This window comes from Ammodytes marinus (genome assembly GCF_949987685.1).
Source record: "Ammodytes marinus genome assembly, chromosome: 2".
In the NCBI taxonomy this organism is placed as follows: domain Eukaryota; kingdom Metazoa; phylum Chordata; class Actinopteri; order Uranoscopiformes; family Ammodytidae; genus Ammodytes; species Ammodytes marinus.
In genome coordinates this window covers 8,550,765-8,573,724 of record NC_137231.1, presented here as the reverse complement: position 1 = coordinate 8,573,724, position 22,960 = coordinate 8,550,765, and the positions used below count along the sequence as shown (strand labels likewise).

General features: G+C 41.7%; 2 protein-coding genes across 4 annotated transcripts in view; one reads left to right on the top strand and one right to left on the bottom strand.

Annotated features, from left to right (window-relative positions):
• The window catches only part of gnb1l (guanine nucleotide binding protein (G protein), beta polypeptide 1-like), a 44,243-nt gene extending 38,649 nt beyond the window's left edge, over nucleotides 1-5,594 (top strand). For both annotated transcript variants that reach the window (XM_080051014.1, XM_080051015.1), the window contains one exon: nucleotides 5,047-5,594. In XM_080051014.1, the coding sequence (XP_079907140.1) occupies nucleotides 5,047-5,352 (306 nt within the window). In that variant the 3' untranslated portion in view covers nucleotides 5,353-5,594. The remainder of the gene's footprint in view (nucleotides 1-5,046) is intronic.
• A 5,904-nt stretch (nucleotides 5,595-11,498) lies between these two features.
• Nucleotides 11,499-21,459, bottom strand: tbx1 (T-box transcription factor 1). Of its 2 annotated transcripts, none has more exons than XM_080040969.1 (8): nucleotides 20,848-21,459; nucleotides 19,269-19,659; nucleotides 16,997-17,098; nucleotides 16,349-16,520; nucleotides 15,246-15,401; nucleotides 13,940-14,007; nucleotides 13,272-13,372; nucleotides 11,499-12,566 (listed from the first exon to the last, which is right to left on the bottom strand). In XM_080040969.1, the coding sequence occupies exons 1-8, from the start codon at nucleotides 21,029-21,031 to the stop codon at nucleotides 12,184-12,186; spliced, it is 1,557 nt and encodes a 518-aa protein (XP_079897095.1). In that variant the 5' UTR covers nucleotides 21,032-21,459; the 3' UTR covers nucleotides 11,499-12,183. The 2 variants fall into 2 exon arrangements, with proteins under 2 accessions (XP_079897095.1, XP_079897096.1); XM_080040970.1 differs by having other exon boundaries at nucleotides 19,269-19,608.
• Between the last annotated feature and the right edge of the window lie 1,501 nt (nucleotides 21,460-22,960).

Genomic DNA, 22,960 nt, shown 5'->3' with positions numbered 1-22,960 from the left:
AATTCTGGATAGAGAAAATGTATTGTTACTAAAAATTGCATAGCAATAAATAGCTCCATGTATACCTATCTAATTTAGCAGATAAAAAAAGATGCCTACAACACAGTACACCCAGGTTCACACACACCACATAAAAACCTGGGGATTGTCCAAACTATACAGTAAAGCCAGTACCAGAGCTTCAGAGCAGATATTCTGCCACAACAAAAGAAATGGCTTTGTACCATAATTCATTTAACATAACAGCCAATCCTTTAGAGACCTAACGCCTCATTTGAAGCTATATTTTCCCTTGATTTCATGAGCAAAAGGGAATGCTCCCATTTTTTAAGCCAACTCCCATGAATCAGAGCGGAAAGCAACCCGAGGCCGATATAGTCCACTCCTGCGCAGTGAAGGGGTATTATTCTTTCCGAGGCTTTTTACAAATGAATGCTTGAATTAGAAATATTTGCAAAGCCCCGTTTTCTTTAGCCCTAAAAATGCGTCTAGCAAAACACTGGGAAAGATTTGATTCAATATACCAAGAACAGGAGGAGAGTGGTTATTTGGTTTATTTTGCTCGAGCAACAAAATATTGATTCAGCATGTAATCCAGGATGAGGATGATAGGAAAAAAGCACAAGGAGAGGGAAAAGATCCAACAGGGGCTTTTAAATTATCCCGAAGTGCAGCTCAGTGTGACGTCCAGACAGCTATCCTCAGTTCTTCCCACAAAAGTATTTTTGTGTGGCAGCAGTTTAAGGGGGCGGGAGGACCTGCCGGGTGGCGGACCCCGGGCCCCGGGTTCCTGACGGACGACCCGTGAGAGGTAATAAAAATATCAAAACCTCGGAGGCCCCTTAACCAAACAAAAAACACATCTGCAGTAAAGGGAACAGTAGTTCACAGTGGGAGGCTGCAATAAAGGCTGAGGAGGCTATAAGTGCCACAGCATCCCACTTCCCACAAATAGCACCCCTACGATACAGTCCAGTGTAGTGCAGTGTTGTTGAACTGGGCCGGCCGGGGAAGATGGATGCTCTTTTTGTGAGACAGACGGGAAACTGAATGTGACACAACACAGCGCAGTTATGATTTATTGAAGCTGAAAGGGCTGTGAAGTGAGCTTATCAAGCCCAAGATAAAGACAGACAGCCTCAGGAATGGAGGTTAATGTATTACACATGGCTCCCAGAGAGGCCTTTATCTGCTGTTTGACCTGGCCGGCCTGATATATTTTCATAGTAATGGGGCATCATTGTGTTCAGGTTTTTATTCTTTTCTTTTTTTCTTTTTATAAATTTCCTTCTAGCGTGATTTTTGGGAATGTGTCAGGGTGAGACTATGAGGGCGTGGGTGTTTTGGGTTTACAAGCTTTTAAGCCAGATGGACATAAATTTAGGCGGCCTCTCGAAACTATTGACAAGCGCAGCGACATGTTCTTCCAGGACAAAGACAGAAGGCGAAGGTCACGGACAGGAAAAAGAGAAAGGCAGGTAAAGACAGAGGAAGATTAGCAGTGTAAATCAATCAAGCGTGGCTGACAGTGAGCTATTCCCCAGACTGATGACAGTTCTTTACAGGTGGAACTCCTGCCCCTCATACTAACTACAATGTAAAAGTATCCACACCATCTTCCACCAGTAGACAGAAAGACTGCATTGTGTCTTCTGTGTTAGCCCATCCTGATCCGACCTGAGTTATGGGTCTGTGGAGCCTTCAAATCATTAAAAAGCATTGAATGTTATTCTCAGAATAAGGCCTTAAAAGTATTGAATTTCCTTACAAAAAGTCTTACTTTTATTTTTGCCATTTCATAGGATAAATATAATACCGTAATGTATACACACACTTCACAAAGCTATTGTTATATGAATGAGTTTAAAATGTTCAGTATGGCCGTGATGTTGGCATTAAATTTTATTTTAGGTGGCATTTTAAAAGGAATTAAAAAGTTCAACTTTGCACATAAGGCTATATATATGTATGATCAGCTGTCATAAAAAAAAGGATGGCTGTCTTTATGGAGGCCCCCACACCTCTCGCTTTTCTCTCTTTCTCAATGGGACTGCTACTCATCTGTTTGACACATCCATCTCCTGTCAGCCTGGGCCAAGCTCTGACAGGCAATGTGACAAAAGGCTGTAATCTCCCCCACCGCTGAGTGTGATTCAGGGACAGGGTGTGTCAGAAATACCTGCAGAAAGCCTCCCAGCCGCTATAGGCCCGAGTGAGTGAGCGATGATGGCTGGTTTCAGTAGGAGAGCGTGAAGCGCCAAGATCCGTGCCAAGACTGAGGGGGGAAAAGTGGATCACAGCTTGAGTGAGAGCTGCCAAGTGGGCGCTCCTTTTGAACATCTCCTCTGTCGCTGAGACGCTACAAAAGTGGATCCCGAAGTGTGAGTTTGTGTTGGATCTGTCATAGGCCACAACAGTCTAGTGGGCCCAGCTGCTGGGCAGAGCTGGTAGCCTACTGACAGCTGAGACAGCCTGCTGTGTTTGTGTGTGTGTGCGTGCGTGCGTGCGTGCGTGCGCGTGTGCGTGTGTGTGTGTGCCAAAACATAGGCAAGGAAGGAGTGTTCAAAGAGAAAAAATGTTGAAGCCCAAAGACGGATTCTGTCTATGATTAGATAGCAAGGAGGCAAAGGGAAGAAAAATGGTGGGTGTCAATTTTAAAAGGAGCCAAGACTCCCTGGTTTGAGCTAATGGATTTGATTACAGATGAGACCTGGGTAAGGGCTGCTCTGGAAGTGAGCAGCGTTTCCATGGTATTCACTCAGCAGTGGTGTGGCGCTAAAGCAAGAACAACAAAAACGCTGCTGCTGGAGAACGTGGAATGAAAATGTGAATATGAAAATGTTGATGATTTACAAATAATAGTTATCCTCACATTGACAAATAACATCAAGACGGAAACTACTTACCATTTTTATCGATCAATCTGCTGATTATTTTCTCAATTAACCAATTATTTGTTTAACCTATAAAATCCTCACAAACAGTCCGAAATCCAAACAGAAATCTGTATACTATCATAAAAGAAAAAGAAAAATCAAACACATTCACACAAAGTTTTAGAAATAAACACTTTCGGAAAATGACTTAATGAAATTCGTTAAATTCGTAATATTCGTTTTCTGTCAACCAGTTGATCATCTTATTGTTCCAACTAATTTTTTATTTAATTTGTATTATTTAGATATATACAAAGAACTACATATATTGCTACAGTGTTGACGCAAACATGGCCAGATGCTGATTGACGATTGATTGATCTGTTGATTATTTTTTATGGTGAATTGCTCTGAATTGTTAGAATTTCCTAGACCCCCAGGGGATGCCCGTATTTATTTTTTTGTCCAACTAACAAACAAAACCCAAAGATAATCAATTTATGATATATCACACATTATGGCAGCTGAATTACTTAATACAATTTATTGAATTTCCAAATAGCTGTTTGGTTGATCAACTGATCAATGAATCTACAAATGGTTACAGCGATATTACCAAGTCAAGCTTCTCTGCAACATGAAACCACAGAGTAAACACAGGGATCACTGGCAGCTCAGGAGCCAGCAGAGCTTTCCACATGAGCGCCATTCATTTCAAACTACAACCCAGGACAACCTTTTTTCTCACCACTTTTCTTTTCTGCTTTCTTTTTTTGACCGTAGAAAAGTACAAACAATTAGCCAGCCAGCCCTGCTGAATGACCATTACTACATCATTAGCCGTTTGCTGCTTACCATTGACCCTTTAATGAAACAAATGCCTTTTCCTGACACAAACTATGGGAAGCAAAACAAACAAAAACAGACACTTAAACCCATCATTATCAGGCCTCTAATGCAAACCAGATGGAGAGGAGGCAGGGGCATACCAACTTCTTGAGGTAATAACAAAGCAGCACTCACCCCCCAGGTTTCTTTGTATCAGTGTATCTGGTTTGTTTGGTCAGGCCAACCTCAAACATTCACACTAGTGGTACCAGCGATGGTAGTTGGATTAACAACGAAAATAAAATTACATCACTTGCATGTTCTGACCTAAGGTTTTTTTTTTTTTTTTTTTGATCAATGACATTCCTCCCTGCTCCCCCTCTTCCTTGCATTCCACTATATCCACTTGGGCTGTGAGTACCTGGCTTATATCTTCCACATGCAGCTTGTGGATGGTTCCTGCCCGGAACAGGAGCATGCAGATAAATTCTCCTCCCATCCAAGAACCATTAGTCTCTTTGGACACAACTTATGAAGTCAATTTTACGCTGTCCAGTGTGATTTGGGCTCCCATATCCAGATGTTTATGTCCCATCTACAGGGTCCGGCTAGAGATCCGTAGCTTGCGGGAAGAGCACGTTTTCGCTCCCCAGGAATGCCTACCACAGCAGGCCCTTTTAGATAGTGATCTTGGCCGACCATTCATTATAACATGTCAGAATGTTGCCCCTTTAGAGAGATTGATACTGTCCTTGGGACACTGCGGATCACAGGCAGACGGAGCTGTGGCTAATCCTTAGCAGGCAGACGTTACAACAGTGTATTTATCGGGTCTCTTCTCCCGTTGACCAGACCTTTCAGTGGGAATGTAATTCATCAGAGGCGCTTAAAGCAACAAGGTCTCGGCAAACAAGCGTTTCAACGAGATGGTCTCTCTCTCATTCTCGAGGAACTTTGACAAAGGCAACTCAAGTCTCGGCCGACGTGCTACAAGAATAGGCCTCCCCTAACTCCAAGCCAAATAGTGGGATGCAGAGAGATTTGCTCGCGGCCCTCGTGCCGTAATGTTTTATGGCCGATGATTGAGTCCCAGGAGTCTCCAGCCAGGTTCAACAAGACATCCAGCCCCACACTTGAACCTCAGTCATCGTATCAGCTGATATCCTCCTATCCCCGTCACTGTTTTCATTGGCTTCAGTTTTACTCAACAGAAATGATTAATTGACTTGCTGATCTAATTATTTTATCGGATTACCTTATTTGCATGAACAGTAGGTTCATTCTTTGTGTATCCAACCTGCTAACACCAACTAAGATTATTTTTCCCGTTATGCTTTTGCAGCTCCAGGACGATGTGCCGCTGGTCAACCCCGGGGTTTCCCAGCTGTGCATCAGGGGCGACGGTAAGCTCCTGGCGTCGGCGGGCTGGGACCATCGGGTGCGGGTGTTCGGGTGGAAGAAGCTGAGACCACTGGCTGTGCTTCAGTACCACATGGACATGGTGCAAAGCGTGGCCTTCTCCGACCACCAGGACCCAAGACAGAGACTGCTGGCTGCTGGATCCAAAGACCAGCGGATAAGCCTGTGGTCAATATACAACCAGGGAGCTGATACTGGCCGAGACTCAGAGCCCTCGGACGATGTATGAACCTTGAATCATACTTTCATGGCGTATTGTCTGTACCGATGTCAGTTTTGACCAAAACTGGTGCCCCTGGCAAACAATCCTTTAATAGTCCAGTGCAATGATTTGACATTATCTGGACATATGGACTGTGTATATTATGCTAAGCTATACTTGACTCTTAATATTGAGGTTGCCATCTAGCGTTAAAGTAAAATTGACGGATTTATGTGACACCTACGCTACCCCTGCTCTGTTGTATACATTCCTAAAAATAGCTTGATCTAGTGACCTGGTGCATAATGCTGACTGAGTTAATAGAAAAAAATAAAGTCCTTTTGTCCATATACATATGTGTTGATCGCACACGAGGAGCCGCGTCTATTTCTTAATCACCTAGTGTGACTAACATTACAGTACATTTTCCAAAAAAAATCTACAATTTACACCTGAAATTAAAAAGTCAATATTTGTATCATAACTGCAGTGCTTTGTTAACTCTGGGTTTGGAACACTGGGTATTAATGCATAGCCATGCTAAATGGATTGAGAGTAGTGTTTTCTGCCAGCCAGTAGTCCAGTACAGCAGCTGTCGGAAGCTATGACAATCTCAATAATGTGTGTGCAATCAATGTGAACATGAAGATTACCATGAAACAGAAAGTTCCCCACTGAGGCCTTATTTTCTCATGACACTAATACACTGTGTATACAGCCATAAATCCCTGTATACTGTATATCTGTTAGAGCTGCAAAGACGCAGAAACAGTCCAACTTTCTATGTGAGGCCAGTTAATAAATGTTATACATTTTAAATGCTTAAATCAGGCACACAGCCTGCCTTTTGCCAAAGCCATCTGTGATGCTCCGTGCAGCTATGTGATTGTGTTGACTTATCTGATGGGAGATGCGCTCCAGTGGATTTGAATCTGAGGTATCTGACGCACCTGAGCAGCTATTTAATCCTGTGCTGTTATTCTAGCAGGACTCAGCTTAACACAAAGGCCCTCCAGTCTGACCTGGGCTGTATTTGTCAAACAAGGTTAATCACAGTAGGGATACAAAGAACAGAGAGCTGTTGGTTTAGTAGAGGTGCTGATCCGCAGATGCTCTCATTGGTCAGCAGCATCTGTTAATGAGCTATTTTAATTTGTTTTTAAATATATATATATATATATATATATATATATCAATGTTTTATTAAACATTTTAGAAAAAAATTAAGAAATCGACATGAACTTAAATATGAGCCAAAATATTAAAAAATATGTAAACATGTCAGCATTTGGACGTAAAATGTATCGATATGACTATCGTTAACTTCTACATTTGCTTCGCATGCAAACGCCAAAATACAGATGTCTATTTTAAGAAACAGACATTTGTCATGAACAAGGCCAAAGGGGTCTTGTTGTGGAAGTCCCAGAGCAAATAGAGAGGTGTTGTTTTTCTGTCCACTGTCTCTAATAATATCTTGGTGAGTCAATGAGCAGCATGGGAGCATGTGTTACAGTCAGCAGCACCGCGCCGCGAGGCCCGGGGGCTGGGGCTTCAAACGCTAGACGTTCTGCTTCGTAAAGGCTTTGTCTCCTGGGATGAGCCCTGAGTCCAGAAGCTCATCATGGTGTACAGGAAAAGGCCTGAGAAATCAAAGAGCCAGACTCCCCCAAAATGGCCCACGAATCATTAGTGAACAGAGGAAAGACGAGGTCATTTGCTAAACAAGCTGCCCTGCTGTGATTCTACTGTTATTGAACAAACTGCATATTTTCTTGCTTGTATTGATTTATGTTCTGGATATTTGTACTTGAAGCCTGTTGAAAACCCCTTCACTTTATACAAAAAAAATATGTTTAATAATAGGATAACCTCTGTTTTCAAGTGCCCTATTTTAATGGCACGCTTCCCCTGTTCCCCGCAGAGCTTCAATCTATGCCTTTTGTCCGTGACCCCGCCGGTGACATCTTGCATTCATAACAGCTTCCTTACTCTCCTGTTGGCTTTGAACAAACACTAGAGGTGGCGCGGGCCAGCTTCCGTCCGTTCTCTGATAAATCAAATGCAGAGTCCATTGGTGCAGATGTCTTGCTGAATGGAGCAGACAGCCAACCCACCGGCCCTTTTAGAAGTGCCTGGTGGGGTGGTGGTGGACCTCGTAAATCACTTCATAATGGATCATTTAGGAAGTCAATAAATGGACAGGGAGATGGTCTGCACAATAGGCCCTGTGCTTCACTTATCACCTAACGTGTGTCTTGCTTGGCCTGGAAGGTCAGAGGTTAGCTTGGTTTTGGGATAGGACAGAATCCGTTTGGTTGCGGTTGCGTGTGTGTGTGTGTGGGGTTCATGCCGTTACTCCCTTCGCCTTTTTGGGTGTATAAATGGATGCGTAGGATGCAGTGCTGCACGATTTAGAAAATATATCAATATTAGAGTGAACAACGTCACACTGGCATCATTATTCATTGAAATATCCTTTTTTAATTAAAGACATGTTTTTGTATAGAATATGTGTATGTGTTTGCAGAACATATCCACAGCATGCCAATATCTATTTCAAATGGCATTTCAACAGACATTTAGCCTTTAACAAATATTGCATCTTTCTGCGATTTGAACATTTCATTACGCCAAATTGCGATTTTGATTAATTGTGCAAACCTAGTAGGAGGCCACACTGATCTGGTTGTTTAAAAAGATATAAGTAGAGAAATAGAACCATTTTGAAGGAAATAATCCCTATCGTATGAGCCAAAACCAATGTTTCGCCTCACGGTTCAGTTGGCTTTATTTATTTTTTCAAAATGTAAATTGATACAATTGTATCAAGGCTCTTGCCCGGTGGTGATGATGTGTTTTGATGTTCTGCATAAAATGTCCATCAGCAGCCTCATGCACACCATAAACCGTGGCACCTTTTGTATTAGTTGAGAGGCCATAAGGAGGGGGATGAAATGCGAAACACGTGTGCTGTTGTTTAGATGGCGGACTCTGGTCGGTTTACCTGGCTTGTTTTTAATAACTGTCCCCTAGATACAGCAGGCTATAGGCCAGGCTCCCCAGCATAAATGTACACAGAGGTGAAGGGGGAAACAAACGGAGACCCCTGATAGGCCTGTCACAACAGATGTTCCAGATGCAGCTGAGTGTCAAATGATGCCTCGGGTCACATTATCATCCATTCTCTATATTTCTTCATACTTCAATGGCAAGTCCTTGGAACAGTGTCTCCTGAAAACCCTAGACATCTGGGCACATGGGACTGTTATACGTAGTGTAATTGGGTCTAAGCAGTTTGTTCTCTCCCTCTGTGTGAAAGGAAGGACACATTGAAATATTGTGCTTGAAAATAGCCTCTGCCTGTTGAAAGTATGCTGGAGCCTATTTTAATTGCATGTGTAGAAATGTAATATGAATGCTATGTTCCCATATAGGCACCATACTGGCTGTATGTTGGTGTTGGGGTGCAATTCATTATGGTTCCTCCAGTAGGTGCAATTTCCCTGTTTTGCCACTTCACAAAAACACTTCACTTAGTTTGAAATGATTTAAAATATAAGCCTATTCAGCTATAGCTTGTTTTTATATTAATTCTGTAAAACTAAACTGCACTTCTACTATTCTTTTCCAATCACAAAAACAATCCTGCTCTAGTGGTTAGTCCCATTAGACTGCAGAGCAGGGTAACAAAATGAGGGCAGCCTCAGGCTTCAATGTCAAGTCTCCCCAGACTGATGCATACTACACCAGAGACACCATTTATTAGGAGTGATTTTCCTTGAAGGGACCATTTTCCTTGCTGGATGTGGTTTGGTACAAAAATCGTACAACTATAAATAGTGCAGGTAGGGGGAGAAAAGAATAAGGCTGTTTCTTCATTGCAGTGGTGAGATGTAACTACATTTGCTCAAGTAGGCCTACTTTACTTTATTTAATGTGTGCATTCACATTCAATGTGGCTTTACACTCAATTCCACTACACTTCTGACATAAATATTGTTATAGTTTTTTAAATATCTAACCATTTGCTACATATTTGACCTAAGTTTCTACTGCTTGCTCAGTAGTTATAGGGATGGAGTGTTTTTAGATTGCAGTAGTCTTGTTGCTATTTTTCCTCAATTAGCTACTTCCTCCAGCCCCTCTGTATTGTTACCTCACTGAGCTTACTGCAAATTAACTTATAATGAAGATATCCTTGCTTTAGCAGTTGACTGCCTGCTGCAGCCCCTTATAGAGTGGGTCCTTGTTGTAGGTCTTCATTTGTCCTTGGATAGGCTACTGGAAGCCATGATAGGCCATAATTAACATTATGTAAACATTGCTTACTTTTTTGACCTAATTGTGGGGCCTATGTGTAGAGTACTTTTAATTGTAATGGTATACACTAATTCAGTATTTATTTATTTTTTATACATTTTTACTGTTTTTATTTTTGAAAATATCTTCAAATGGTAGTTTCTTTATTGGGGTCACTGACTGGTCACATTCATCCATATTTAGACAGATTACACTAGGTCTATAGCCTACAACGTGCGTAGGAAGATCCATTGGTGTTTCTCCTGTGTTGTAGTGAAACCTATAATTAGTCTGAATATCGCCTTTTGACCCTTCACGTGCTACCCTTGCTCAACCCCCCACGAGCCCCGCATTGCGGTGATAAACGCTGTATGGTCTCGTGCTGGTGCTCGGCTTCCGACAGGCTGCTCCTCAGCACCTGCAGGCCGGCGTCGGTCCACCCCAGGCGGCTTCCTGGACAGACGAAACAGGAACACAAGTAGGCCTATTTCATTTAACTGACTGTTGGCGAGTAGGATATAATATTTATTAATGTGAAAATAGTTGTATTTATTCTGCTCATGAAGTTAGTTCCTAATAAAGAAAAAAATACCATATTTATTTACGCTTACGCAGAGATAGTCTCGCCTAAATGTCAAACCAGACACAATAAAATGTAAAAAGTAGAATTACGCAAATTGAAAATACACAAGGCTATAGGCCTACGAACCCCTTAACACTTCAGAAACAACGCATGAACAATTCGTTATGGTAGAATTATCTTGTTGAATTGGCTGTTTTTTATTCTCATAGCCTAAGGCCAATTAGCCAATGCAGAACTAGCTTAAAATAAATAGTTGAAGTTAAGACGTCATTGTACTTGTTGTTGCTTTCATAATAAAGCGAGGTAATAATAATAAGTGTGTCGCCGCTCAAAAAACCCCAGCAAATATACAACCAATTAGCCGGCGTTTAAATGCGTGGAAACATTATTTAACCTTTGACACCTTTACAGGCCATTAAACAGTCAGAGGTCACGCGCCCTCGGGCATCCTTTTCCCCTTCTCTCCGCTCAATGGAGGAAAAAAATACATTATTGAAATGAATCATTAGGTTGAGTTTCCCCTTGTTTCGTGACAAGCACAAATCCCAAAGCAGACTTTTTTCCCCCAACGAGATTAACCTTGACAACAAAGCATACCTCATAGGACTTCAAATAGGAGATGGAAGTGGCTGGATATATAGGAGCAAGTGACATTCTTAAAATATCGCACAACTGTCCCATTAAATGTGAGCAATGATATCCTTTTTGGGGAGAGAGGAAATGTTAATGCTGTCTTTTTTTTCTTTCTTTCAGTTTTTTTTGACATGCCATGGGTTCATTTTCTGGTGAGTTTTTCGAGAACTACATTTCAGAATTTAATTTATTAAAACAAATTTTAAAGTAATTTCCTTAACAGAATTATTTATTACATTTTCAATAAGTCGTTTACTATTTCACTTTCTTAATTTGTATTATCTCCTAATATTATGAAGCAACACACACACTTCCTTCTAAACTAAGAAGGAAGTGTGTGTGTGAATAGGAAGTATGGTCGATAGGCCCATTCATGTGTGCTTTTTTCATATAATCAGGTGCAGATTTCAACATTTGAACTATAGTGCAGTCTAATGTTTAGACAGCCTGCGAGCTGACTATACAACGACCGCAGGGGCAGCTGACACCTCAACCCAATACAACAGGGCAAATCCTGTCGGAGAAACTCGAACAATGCTATCAGTGAGGTAAGCTTCTTTTTTTTTACCCCCACCACCCCCCCACCTTCAGCAGTGCAACAGCACACAGAGCTTTGAATGGAAGATCTGCTCGAATAACTTTTTTGTATGAATTACACGAATTTAATGTTTATTTTACAGATACAGAACAGTCATTCTGCTTCATTTATTTACTTTGAATTGCTGCAAGTCAGTGCCATGGTACAAGCCTTCTCAGAGCGGCTCAAGATGTTTCAAAATCAAATCTTGTATTTTTTTTTCCTCAAACAAAAACATTTCGATGTGTTTCGACACCTTTCTCTGATGAGCTCAACATGCAAACATCTTGTCTACCTAGATAGGTGGATGGACTATATAACATATGGCTTTTTTGAAAGCAATAAAAACAAGGCAAATCAAAAAGTGCATCCAACACACAAAAATAAAATTCCAGTCCGTGATCAAAGGTATTGTCCTTGTTAAGGAGAGGTCCCTCCTGTCTCCTCTGCTTGCTGGCTCAATGTCTGCGCCCCTCAAGGTACGAGCTGCCCCGGTGTGGAGCTATCGCCATTTGGGTTCAAAGGTCAAAGAAGACCTCTTCAACGGGCTCAGAGCAGGTGTCCGTGCTTAACGCAGGGATGCATTTCTTTTTAAATAAATACGGCAGGGTTTATCCAGCAGAAAAGGAGTTCCAGCCCTTGAATGCACCCTTACGCAGGCTGCATAAGCCGTCAATAGACAGGACTGTACTGCCTTTTCCTTGCCCGTTATCATTCCCCACAGTGCTTGTTTGTGCTGTTAGCTCTGCCTGGACAGCAGTCATTATCTGGGCCCGTAGTCATAGTTAGAGGGGCCGCTGGTGGCTGAGTACATGTTAGCCGTGGCTGGGTTCATGTGGTGGTGGTACGTGTGTCCTCTGATACTGGGTAAAGGGTAGGGCGAGGGCCGGGTCTTGGCTCCCAGGTAGTGTTCGTAGGTGGTGGGGTACTTGTAGGGGTGGTGGTGCAGGGTGTCCGGGGGTAGAGAGTGGGGGTCCCCCCGGAGGTCGTGTGGAGGGCTGGGGCGCCCGCCACTGAGAGGGACCGCATGGAGGCCTCCTGGGACAGGCAAGGCGGGGCTGAGGACCCGGGACATGAGCTGGTGAGCCGGGTCGGCGTGTATGGGTGTGCCACTGGGGTCTCGCTCGTACTCCCGCCTACCGTCCTCTGTAAAAAGGAAAAAGACATGAGAAAGAGTCAGGGCTATTAGCTGACATGTTGTGCACACTTTGTACCAGCAAAGTGTATAGTTTCCTAAATGGTGAGTGTGTTCAGTCCTGCACTCCAAACGACAGTGGCGTATGACTCATGAAGAGTCATACTGATACCGGTGTTTGGGTTGAAGCCAGCAACAGTTTGCAATGTGCAATGATAGAAAGCAAATTCTCATTTCACAATTGTAACACCTACACAATGAATGGTAATTATTTTAGTATTTGATGTGAGAAATCAGTGTTAAGATTACTAGATAGTCAAAGCTGCAATCAAATACACCTTTATCTTTTTTTTTAAGTAGGAAGTTCATCTTAAAAATATATAAATAAAATTGTATTTGATAAATAAAGGTTGATTATTATTATTATTATTATTATTATTATTATTATTATTATTATTATTATTATTATTATTATTACTGTCTCACCAAGGTGTGGTCATTTTCAGTAATAATAATAATAATAATAAGAAGAAGAAGAACAGCTGTTGTGCCAACAGTGGATGACAATGACCATCTCACATTTGATGTTTAATTGAAGACAAGTATGTTTGTATATAAAATGAAAAAATGAAAAAGAAAGGTTTTTTAAAGGCTGAATAACTTCAGGTGTTTCTTGTTCGATAGTTTTGAAATGAAACAAAGAGCAAGCTTCAGACCTTTCTCTGTGCCATTCAGCTGAGGAGGAGATGACATTGGGTTTCTTGTTCTGGCAAAGGCACTCATCATTGGCAGAGAGCCTGGCCTGTGATTCCTGGGCCTGGAGAAGGGAGAACAGATTCAGTTACATACTCATTTAGGTGCAATTTCTTCATTATATATTAAAATGATGCATGCACATGTTAAGAGTTTACACTGATGCATGAAATGAGCATTCACACATTGACAGGCATTTAATTTATCAGGAGCATAACGTTGAAGCATGACGTAGATTCGCCTTTTCTGTAAAATATTGAAAAATGTCCAAGTTTCAATCAGTGCTTTTTTTTTTACCGTAATTTGCCTAGGTAGATAAACATCATATGTGTTTTGGTTGGTTTGAGCTGCCTGGGTGTACCAGAAGGGTGGGGTCTACTCCACTGTGACAATTACGAGTGTGTCTGGTAATTTGTCAAGGACAGAAAGACGGTCGATTGACTTTCAAACAGTGTCCAGTGATTTCTAAACTTCACTGCACACATTGTGTTGTTTCACGTGGCAAACTCCACCCAACTGGCACCTGTGTGTACACGATAAAACAAACAGCCACACTATTTTGCAAATGCTGTCTTTCATTTTACACCATGTGGAAACATGCCAATTGTATTGTTGGAATGTAAATGCTTACCAGTCCTCTGGGTCACAGTCCCTGAAGCCTTTTGCAAAGGGATTGCTGGCTATCTTCAGCTGTGTGATCTGAAATCCAGAGCACAACATTAAATAAAGCTCAGTGCTGCAAACTGTAGTCGTGGAACACAATGTCATTTCCATTTATCTTTGTCATTGCATTCCATTTCTATTTGAAAAGACAGCAGCCATACGCTTGCGTAACGGAATGAACGTTTAAGGTCTTTCAAATAAATCCCAACACACTGTAATCAAATATGCTGTGATACAGCATCAAGTCCGTTCAGTGTTATTTAAAACACAAGGTGAGTTAACTGAAAGCTTATTGATTTTGAGACTGTTTATTTCTGAATACTATTTTTACATTTACAGCTGCAAGAATAAAAGGTAGATTCCCTTTCATGTACAATACATTCCCAATCTTGGAATATTCATAATCATAATTTTAGGTTAGAGCAGATTGACTTTATTGTCCACCTTGGTGTAAATTTGTCTTTGGCCTATCTAAATAAACACAAGCACACACATCTCACAACACAACAGTAAACATTAAAATACACATTAGAGACAGAATGTAGTGCAATTTAACAAGTAGAAGCAAATAAGTCAAATGGAAAGTATAAAAGTGTGTACAGTTTAATTAGTTTCTCACCACAGTCATGTTTCTACAAATTAGATGCTGGTCATTTTTATTATTTTCTCCCCGTTGAGTCATACAAGTGCCAAGCGACTTTCAAGTTTTAAATGAATGTAGTTAATGCCCTTGCGGGAATATTAAAATCACCAATACACCGCGTGTTCTTCACAATTAGGCCTACGTGTAGGCTTACTTTGCTAATGATCTGATCTTTGTTCTAATGTTTCACTTACATGTTACGAGTCGCTTTGACTAACCAATGAATGCACTGATGTCTGAATCTAAACCGACTGATGGAGAGCAGAGCCGGGGCGACAGAAAATGGGAACACAGTTGTTCGCGCAGAGTATTGGACACATTTGCGCGCAAAAAGCGCACAATGGAAGAGATTGTGTCGTATCCAACTGAACACAACTGATTAATGCATTTATGCTCTAGCACCACATATCACCTCAATCACAGACACAGACCCCTTTTTATAGCCTACTTGATATTTTTGATTTGTTATGGGCCTATCCTGTGATTATATTTGTTCCATGTTACCCGCTGTCCATTTTGTTAAAACAAATATAAAGAGTCAGGCCACGGCCTGGCTATAGCTGCTCTTGTTCTCTACACAAGCACACACAGTGTGAGTCCAGTACTTAACAAAGTCATAAAGGCTTCTTACCCGGTGGTTCTGGTACGCTGTGACCGCAGTAAAGCGGGTTTCCTCAAAAACAAAGGTTTTGTAATTCTCCTCAGCATATTTCTCGCTGTCCTTGCGGGGGTCCACATAAACCACATGAAACCTGGGCTGGTAGCGGTGCATGGAGTTCAGAATGATCTGGGGGGAAAAACGTTCATAAGCACTTCTATAGAAATATCATGCACTGAAGGATTGAAGGCTCATAGTCCACAAGCCAAACTATTTTCGACGTTATATCAGGTAAGATTTATCTAAGAAACGTACGAGATACAATTCTAGGACTAACAAATTAATTGAAATGTATCTCGTACGTTTCTTAGATAAACACATGCCCAGTTTTGTAAATGCTATGAAATGCAGAAATAACCCCATAACCGCATGAAATAACCCCCGGTCATGTTAAATGTGCAGAACCATTTATCGAGGAAAAAAATTGAGGCCACCTTAATATATTTTATCGGCAGAATTAATTTAAAAAAAAAAACAATAATCACTCGTTAACTAATTGGTTCAGGGCCATGGTGAAAACATATATTCGATCAGTCCTAAATATGGCTCGCCATTTTCAGCATTTGCTAAAATACACCCCGAAAACTCTAAAATCTCCAGTTTTCGTCCAGATTTCACAACTAGAGCAGTGGCACACGGAAACACCCAGGCAGAGTGGAAGATCAGGCGGGAAGGGCTGAAAACATTTCCAGTGGTGAAATATTCCACTTCCTCTCCGTTATGTTTGGAGTAAAGCCTGATGTGCAGTGCCATTTTTGTGGACTGAAAATAGTTATTTGACAACATATGACTATTTGTCAAAATACCAAGATTTATACGTTAAATTACTCGTATCAATCAATATGAGGGCGAATATAAATCATCAGCCTCTCATTAACGGCAACAATCCTTCTGCTGGGACCTAGAATGTCTGTAAAATGTTGGTTTACAACTTACGTACCAGATTGCTATATTCGACCGCTGAAAGCGTCGGTAAAATCATGCTAATAAATGTTAATTCACTTGCGTTTTTTGTAGCTGTTTGTGTATTTTTTTGGTTGCATGCATGCATTCATTTGTTTCCAGTCTGAACTCACATGGCCGTTATCATCCAGCAGGTTGTTGGTGAGCTTGAGTTTATCAAAAGAGACAATCTGCTTCATCCACTGCGCGCCTTTGGCCGGAGAGTCCGGGTGGTAGTGGACCCTGCCCGGCGTGGCGGGATCAGCTTTACCAGCAACCAGCCACGACGAGCTGTGGAAAGCATATCTGTAGGATCGAAGAAAATGTTCTTAAGAAACAAGCTTACGATCTACCGACGTTAGTTATTTTAATAAAAGTCGCCTCTTCCTGCAAACACAATGTCCATTCATGTGTTGACGTGTATTGAGACGCACTGAGGCTATAGGCCCTATATTAAAAAATGTATAATTGGCCTCATGTAATGTAACCTACTTCTAATGTCCACATATTAGTAACCTATACATTCATGCATAAAATGATTGATTGTCGGAAAAAAATTCGATTCGATGATAAAATGTGTAGGCTAGTTATCATAATCATTTGTGTTGTAGGTTTTGTTTTTAAATCGTCTATTTATTTATTTTTTGCTTGTGGAATGTAATAGGCCTACTACCAATTGTGGATTTTCCATCTCAGTAAAAGCCTCCGGACTTGTACAATGTTTCACGTTCCTGTCCTGACATATGCATATTCCAGTTGTCTAAAGACACCAGCAAGGTTACCTGTAACGTTTGTCGTCTACTGGCAAAAAGTCCATCAGGAGCATGTAGTCCGCCATGGGGTCCATTCCAAATATTTTCACTTGGAAAGTTGGAAACATTCTCCTGGAAACAGAAAAAACACACGGGGACTGTTAATTGTAGACTATAAATGGTTGATTTTGCTGCTTGCTTGGTGGCACATTTATGCCCTATTTTAAAAACATCATCATATGGTGTTAAAACGTTTGAATTATTTGGAATTGGCCAGAAGAGCGGGCAAATGATTAAGCCACACAATGTTCTTTTTCTTTTTCAGAAAGCCGACATGTTTGCACAGAGTCGTGCAGCTCCAGGCTTACAAAGCTGCAAGAAGACAGCCGCTTCAAGCTATTGGAAATGACGTGATTCACTCCGTGCGTAAAACTCCCCCTGAACTGAATGGAGCTTTGGGTTTGTTGCCTTTTTAGCTGCGCTTTTGTAATTTCTGGCGAATCGCTTTAACATTTCTTCTACTCTTGATGAGTTCCAGACACATGAAATCCTAGTTACACATTTGTGCAGGCGAGGTGTGATAGCCTTCTTGCCTATAGTTTTAAATTTGAACTTTGTATCGTCAGAGGAAAACATATCCACAATAATAAGTAGTTATTTGTATGAACAATGTCAAATGGAAAATGTAGTTGCAACGTTCTCGATGTACTTTTACTGATTTATTCACGGTCATTTATTTGCTCTCATGTCAGACATTTGGATTGAATCGCTTTCGAAGTTTAAGTCTTAAAGCTGCGTCAGCGCCCAATGCACACACATTTGTTTTGACCCTCCACCTCTTATGTCACTATCTATAGGGTAGATCCATATCCTCAAGAACATCAGCTGAAAGTTGAGTAATCCACCGAGTCAGTGAAAGGGATCCTGAAATCAACGCTCAATTAACGTCAGTGTCGTGGCTAGGTGAGGCTGAAGGAGCGTTTAAAGTGCTCCGCTGCAGATCTCCTTTCTCCTGTCAGCCAGCGCACAGCGGGAAACTCAACCCTCACTTTCAGGATTAAATCAATTATATCATGCCTCATCCATTAAAGTACTATAGTAGCCTACAGAAACACCCAGGACGCCACTCGGAGACGTGCCACATAGTGTTCTGGTTAAAAATTGTAATTAAATCCACTAAAGTGTACCGAATATTAGTGTAACAATGTATTGGATTTCTAGGGTCAGAGGTCAACGCGAATTGTGACGTGCCCGAAGACATGCGCAGGTAAAGTTAGAAATCTGCAATAAAAGAATACAATAAATATCCATCTAAAATCTGCACATCTTCAAGTTTGACATTAAACAGACAAATATATATTTGTCGACCATATTCTTTTTATTAAGGCCTATTTATTTCATTATTTTTTTGTCATTAAAAAAAGATTGTGGTAGGGCTATATATTCATGCAATTTATGTAACCATATGTTTTTTTTCTGTGAGACTGTAGAATAAAGTGAGGGAAGCAGACGAAAACAACTGTGATGAGGAAATAAGAAAAAAACACGTGTCGAGGCCCGAATAAAAACAATAGTGCGACTCTATAATCGGCTTGAACAAGAAATGATCCCAGTCTCTCCCAGACTAGAGGCCGTAATGTTTGTTAACAGCGGTGCGTGAAATTGAAACTGACTGAGAGCAACATTGTTCCTATATGCAGCAAGATCTGATCAACATGGTGTTTGCAGCAGACACATTTGCACACAAACACACTCGCTTTTAACCTCGTCTTTTAAACTTATACCATCAGGCTTCAACTGGTCACAATTTTCAGTTAAATATTTTTCAAAGTCAAATGCACACAGATTATGTCAGTGTTTATTAATCTAATTTATCCGACCAGATGCTGATTTGTGTTAACCGTTCTAGAATGCAAGCTATACCAGTCCACAAATATATTATTTGAAGTAAAATAAATATATATACAGTATAATAAATTGGAGAAAAGTTTTAGAAAAAGGAGTACGCTATATATATGTTTTCAAATAAAACTCTTATGCCTTTTCTTTATGTTGTTTGGTACTTTAGCAGGGACATACACAACACTAATTTGCATATCATTTTAATCATTAGAATAAAAGCTCAAAAATACTTACATTGGAAATATAAAAAACGCCCCTCTTTTGATGACATTGTTCTTCCTTTATCGAGTAATATTATGCGTTAAAATTAAATATCTTACATTGTATGTGTTCGGTCTACCTATATACGAGCAGAACAAAATACTTTCCAGCCTCTGGCCTGCAAATGATTTGTGCTCACCTGCCAGCCTTGGTTACGATCATCTCCGTGCCCAGCTGATTAAATTCGTCCCATAAAGCTTTCATCTCCAGCTGGACGTTAATGTTGGCCACTTTGGGATTCTTCTTCACTATATTCTTGTTCGTCGGTGTTGAGTTGGAGGACGACGACGAGCAGTTGGGAGTCCCGTTGTCAGTCGGCGGGGCCTGGCCCGGGTTAGAGCCGGGGTAGTTGTAGTTGTGCTGGGCGGCGGGGCAGGGCTCGAAGTGGGCCTCATGTTGGCTGTACGGATCCCCGGGGGACGGAGAGAGATGGTAGCCCCCCGGCGTGTTGAGGCTACTCAGGCTGCTCGTCGTGAAGGCTGCAACATCGCAAAAATGGGACAGCTGCGTCAGCCACGGACTGGATATGGCTGAAATCATCCCAAAAAACTGGAGTTTACTAAAATGCCTCGCACTTCAATTCGGTTACAACACAGATAGTAAAAACAGAAGCAAGATTCAGTGATCTCCAGATGAGGATGTCACGCACAAATGCACGCCTTTCGTTTTTAAAAGTTTCCGTCTCGGCTGTTTATAAGTCCCTGAGGTTGCATCCACTGCCAGCATAGCCTACTACAGCCTGCCGAATGTAAAAAGGCAAACGTCCCCGAATAGTGACCAAAAGTTTCCAAAAAGCTGCGGTGCTCGCGCAGAACGTCTGAACTACTCGCAGTCTCGAGCTTCGAGTGCGTGTGAACGAGGTTTTGCTTTGGATCGATTGCGCTCTGAGCGGCCCGTGTTGTGCGCTGCTGCAGTGTGTTACACTGCAACCCAGTCTCTCCTCTCTTATCTGACGCAGAGGGCCTCCCCTTTGCGATAAAACCGGTTCTTATTTCTATTTAGATAAGGAACTGCAGGTAATGTGCCTTTTCCTCGCCTTGGGACGAGACTGATTGACAGAGAAGTGCGCCCCTTTTTAATGGGCTTTCCGGCACCCATTTAACTTTTGGATAAGGGTATCGCCCACATCACCCCGTTAGCAAACAATAGAGGACCCGACCGGCAGAGTGGAGTGTTAGCGGGTTACAAGGTAAACACAACGGCGATTTGCATGAACAAACAAACAGGTCACTGGGGACTGTTGCGTTCTCGTTATTGGACAAATAGATCTATGGAATGGATATAACCCCCCTCTGGTCTGGATACGCGTAATATGGTCTGTTTTTACCATTACGCACAGGGTGTAAACTCTCCTCCTCCTGGCTTAATTTTCAATGTACGTGATCCTCTCTTCGAATTAATGTTGGCTCTCTCTCCAACGCTTTGGGGAAACTTTTTTCTCTCCTCTCTGGCTGCTTTGTATGCAGACTTCTCCCATAGGACTGAATTTGTATAATTTTTCATGGTGGGCCAACTGTGTTACCATTTATTTTTTACAATAATTTCATTCATGCATTCAAAACAGAGCAACCATATGTGGTTATGCGCATTGATTTCAACTGTGTGTCTTGGAAATGCCGATTGACCGACCGGTTTGCGAGGGTGTTATGTACAGTAATTTCTGGTGAGATGTATACATGCTATACGGCAGCTCTATGGGCATCAACAAACAGATTTACCTTCCATTTCCCGGGTGACAGTGCTGTAGTGCATTTTAAAGGAAGTGTGGTTGTGCAGGTCTGGCTTGTCCAGGCCGGCGCTCTGTTTGTCAAACGCTGCGTTTCCTGCTTGCTCTGCTGCCGAAATCAGAGAGGCAATACTGAAAGCATTTGCCTTGGGAGAAAGGGGACCGCCGTCGTCCATAGGCGAGGGATCGAGCCGGGAAAATCCGTCCCTCCTCCTCCTTCTCCTCCTCTGCTTTCCAACCGCACAGAAAGCTGGAGAAGGCTGCTGCTCACAATGGGGAAGAACATGCGCCAAAATGGGCTTTTTACATTCCGCCACCGGCGCTCAGTGGGCGCGAGAGTCGGGGCTAAACTGTTCTTGAAAGTATTCCCACAACTAGAGCAAAGACGCGAAAATCTTCACGGTGCTCACATTCATTTGATGAAGCCCCAGACACGTCCGCGTGTCAAAACATAGTTCATCCGTAGAGAAGAGAGAGAACGAGAGAGAGAGAGCTTCCCTTGTTTCTCCTCCGGTCGGTGGCGGGGTGGTGTCATCTGAGTCCTGCCTTGAGGAGAAGCTACTACTGCTGCGAGAATGTCAAAAGTGAGCGAGATCCACGCCTCCCTTTGCACCACTAGGAAAAAAGTGTCTGCATGCGCTCTGCACTGGATGTTTTATTTAAATAAGACCGTGTCAGTCATTTGAATTCAACTCCAACGTCATTGCAATGTCCGGCGTTAAAGTGTGCAACTATTCCAGTAAATTATAGGCCCATATTTGTTTGCATATTTAAGCTGCCCAAGCCCCAGATAGAGCTGTTCTTGCCCCCAGTTTTCCTGGAGGAGAAATCAGGGGCTGCAGCACAAAAAAATATCAAATTTTTCCAGGATTCACGCTGAAATGTCGTTTTCTTTGAGATTGGAAACACATAAAATAATATTTGTATGCCTATAGTTCCCAAAGTGTTTGGTGTCAAGTAGTCTCGCAAAGCCAGACCAAACTTAACGCACATAAACAAAAACACTGCTTTTAGTCGAAGCAACAAAAAGAAAACATGGAAAGACATACAGTAATGGAAACAAGTGAGAAGTCACAAATGTTCTTTATTTTAAAGAATGATTCACTGCACATCCAGTTTACTTTTCACAGTAAGAGTTGTTCTCACCCACGCGTACGCTTAGTCATTTGTCTACAGTTTTCCAGAAGCAGTATTATGTATTGCGTAATTTCATGCTACTTCTGAGATTTACGCATGCCCTTATCCCTTAAATACCGAGCAAAACGCCATCCGTGCAGTCAGTAAACAGAGAGAATAAACACACGTGGCACTTGAGACCGGAGCTGGACTTGACCTCTCCTCCTTACGCCTTCACTATCGCCTCGTTGCTTCTCAGCTTATCGAGGTTCAGTTTATACATGTGCAGCAACTAAAGATGTGGTTTGTTGGAGCTGCTGCGATAGCGGCCAGATAGTCTCATTTACACTGCAGTCATTGAATTAAGGGAGAGGGCAACAGCGGGGTCCTAATGGGATGAAGGGGTCAGAGGATTAGCTTTATTTGTGTTGGATGTTTCTCAACACAAGTAGATAGATATTTTGCTCAATAACATCTCTTTTCATACTACTACTTCTGTTTTTCCATGCCAATAAAGCCCAATTGAATTGGATAGATAGATAGATAGATAGATAGATAGATAGATAGATAGATAGATAGATAGATAGATAGATAGATAGATAGATAGATAGATAGATAGATAGATAGATAGATAGATAGATAGATAGATAGATAGATAGATAGATAGATAGATAGATAGATAGATAGATAGATAGATATGGCACTCAGTTTATTTATTTAGTGAGGAAAATTCCACTTTGCCTCTGCGCCTTGATTATTCTATAGCAGAACGCACGATGCAGTCAAACCAGTGTAAACCATCGTCCAGATGATGTGTGTATGCCGGCCTGTTTTATCAGATAGGATGCCATCGATACCGGCTCACTTCATCTTTGCCAAGTCGGAAGCCTCCTTTGTAAATAGTCAGGTGATAACAGACAAAATACAGGAGCAGATCAGAATGGGAAGAGACTGTGTTGGAATTCGCTCGCAGGCCTCAGCAGCAGCCA

Excerpts from the sequence above, each read along its gene's own strand:
- tbx1 (XM_080040969.1), bottom strand. The coding sequence starts at position 21,031 with ATGGACGACGGCGGTCCCCTTTCTCCCAAGGCAAATGCTTTCAGTATT. Across the intron at positions 14,008-15,245 it reads CAGCGTACCAGAACCACCGG|ATCACACAGCTGAAGATAGC; the intron begins GTAAGAAGCCTT and ends TCTGGATTTCAG. Across the intron at positions 12,567-13,271 it reads GCTGAATGGCACAGAGAAAG|AGGACGGTAGGCGGGAGTAC; the intron begins GTCTGAAGCTTG and ends TCCTTTTTACAG.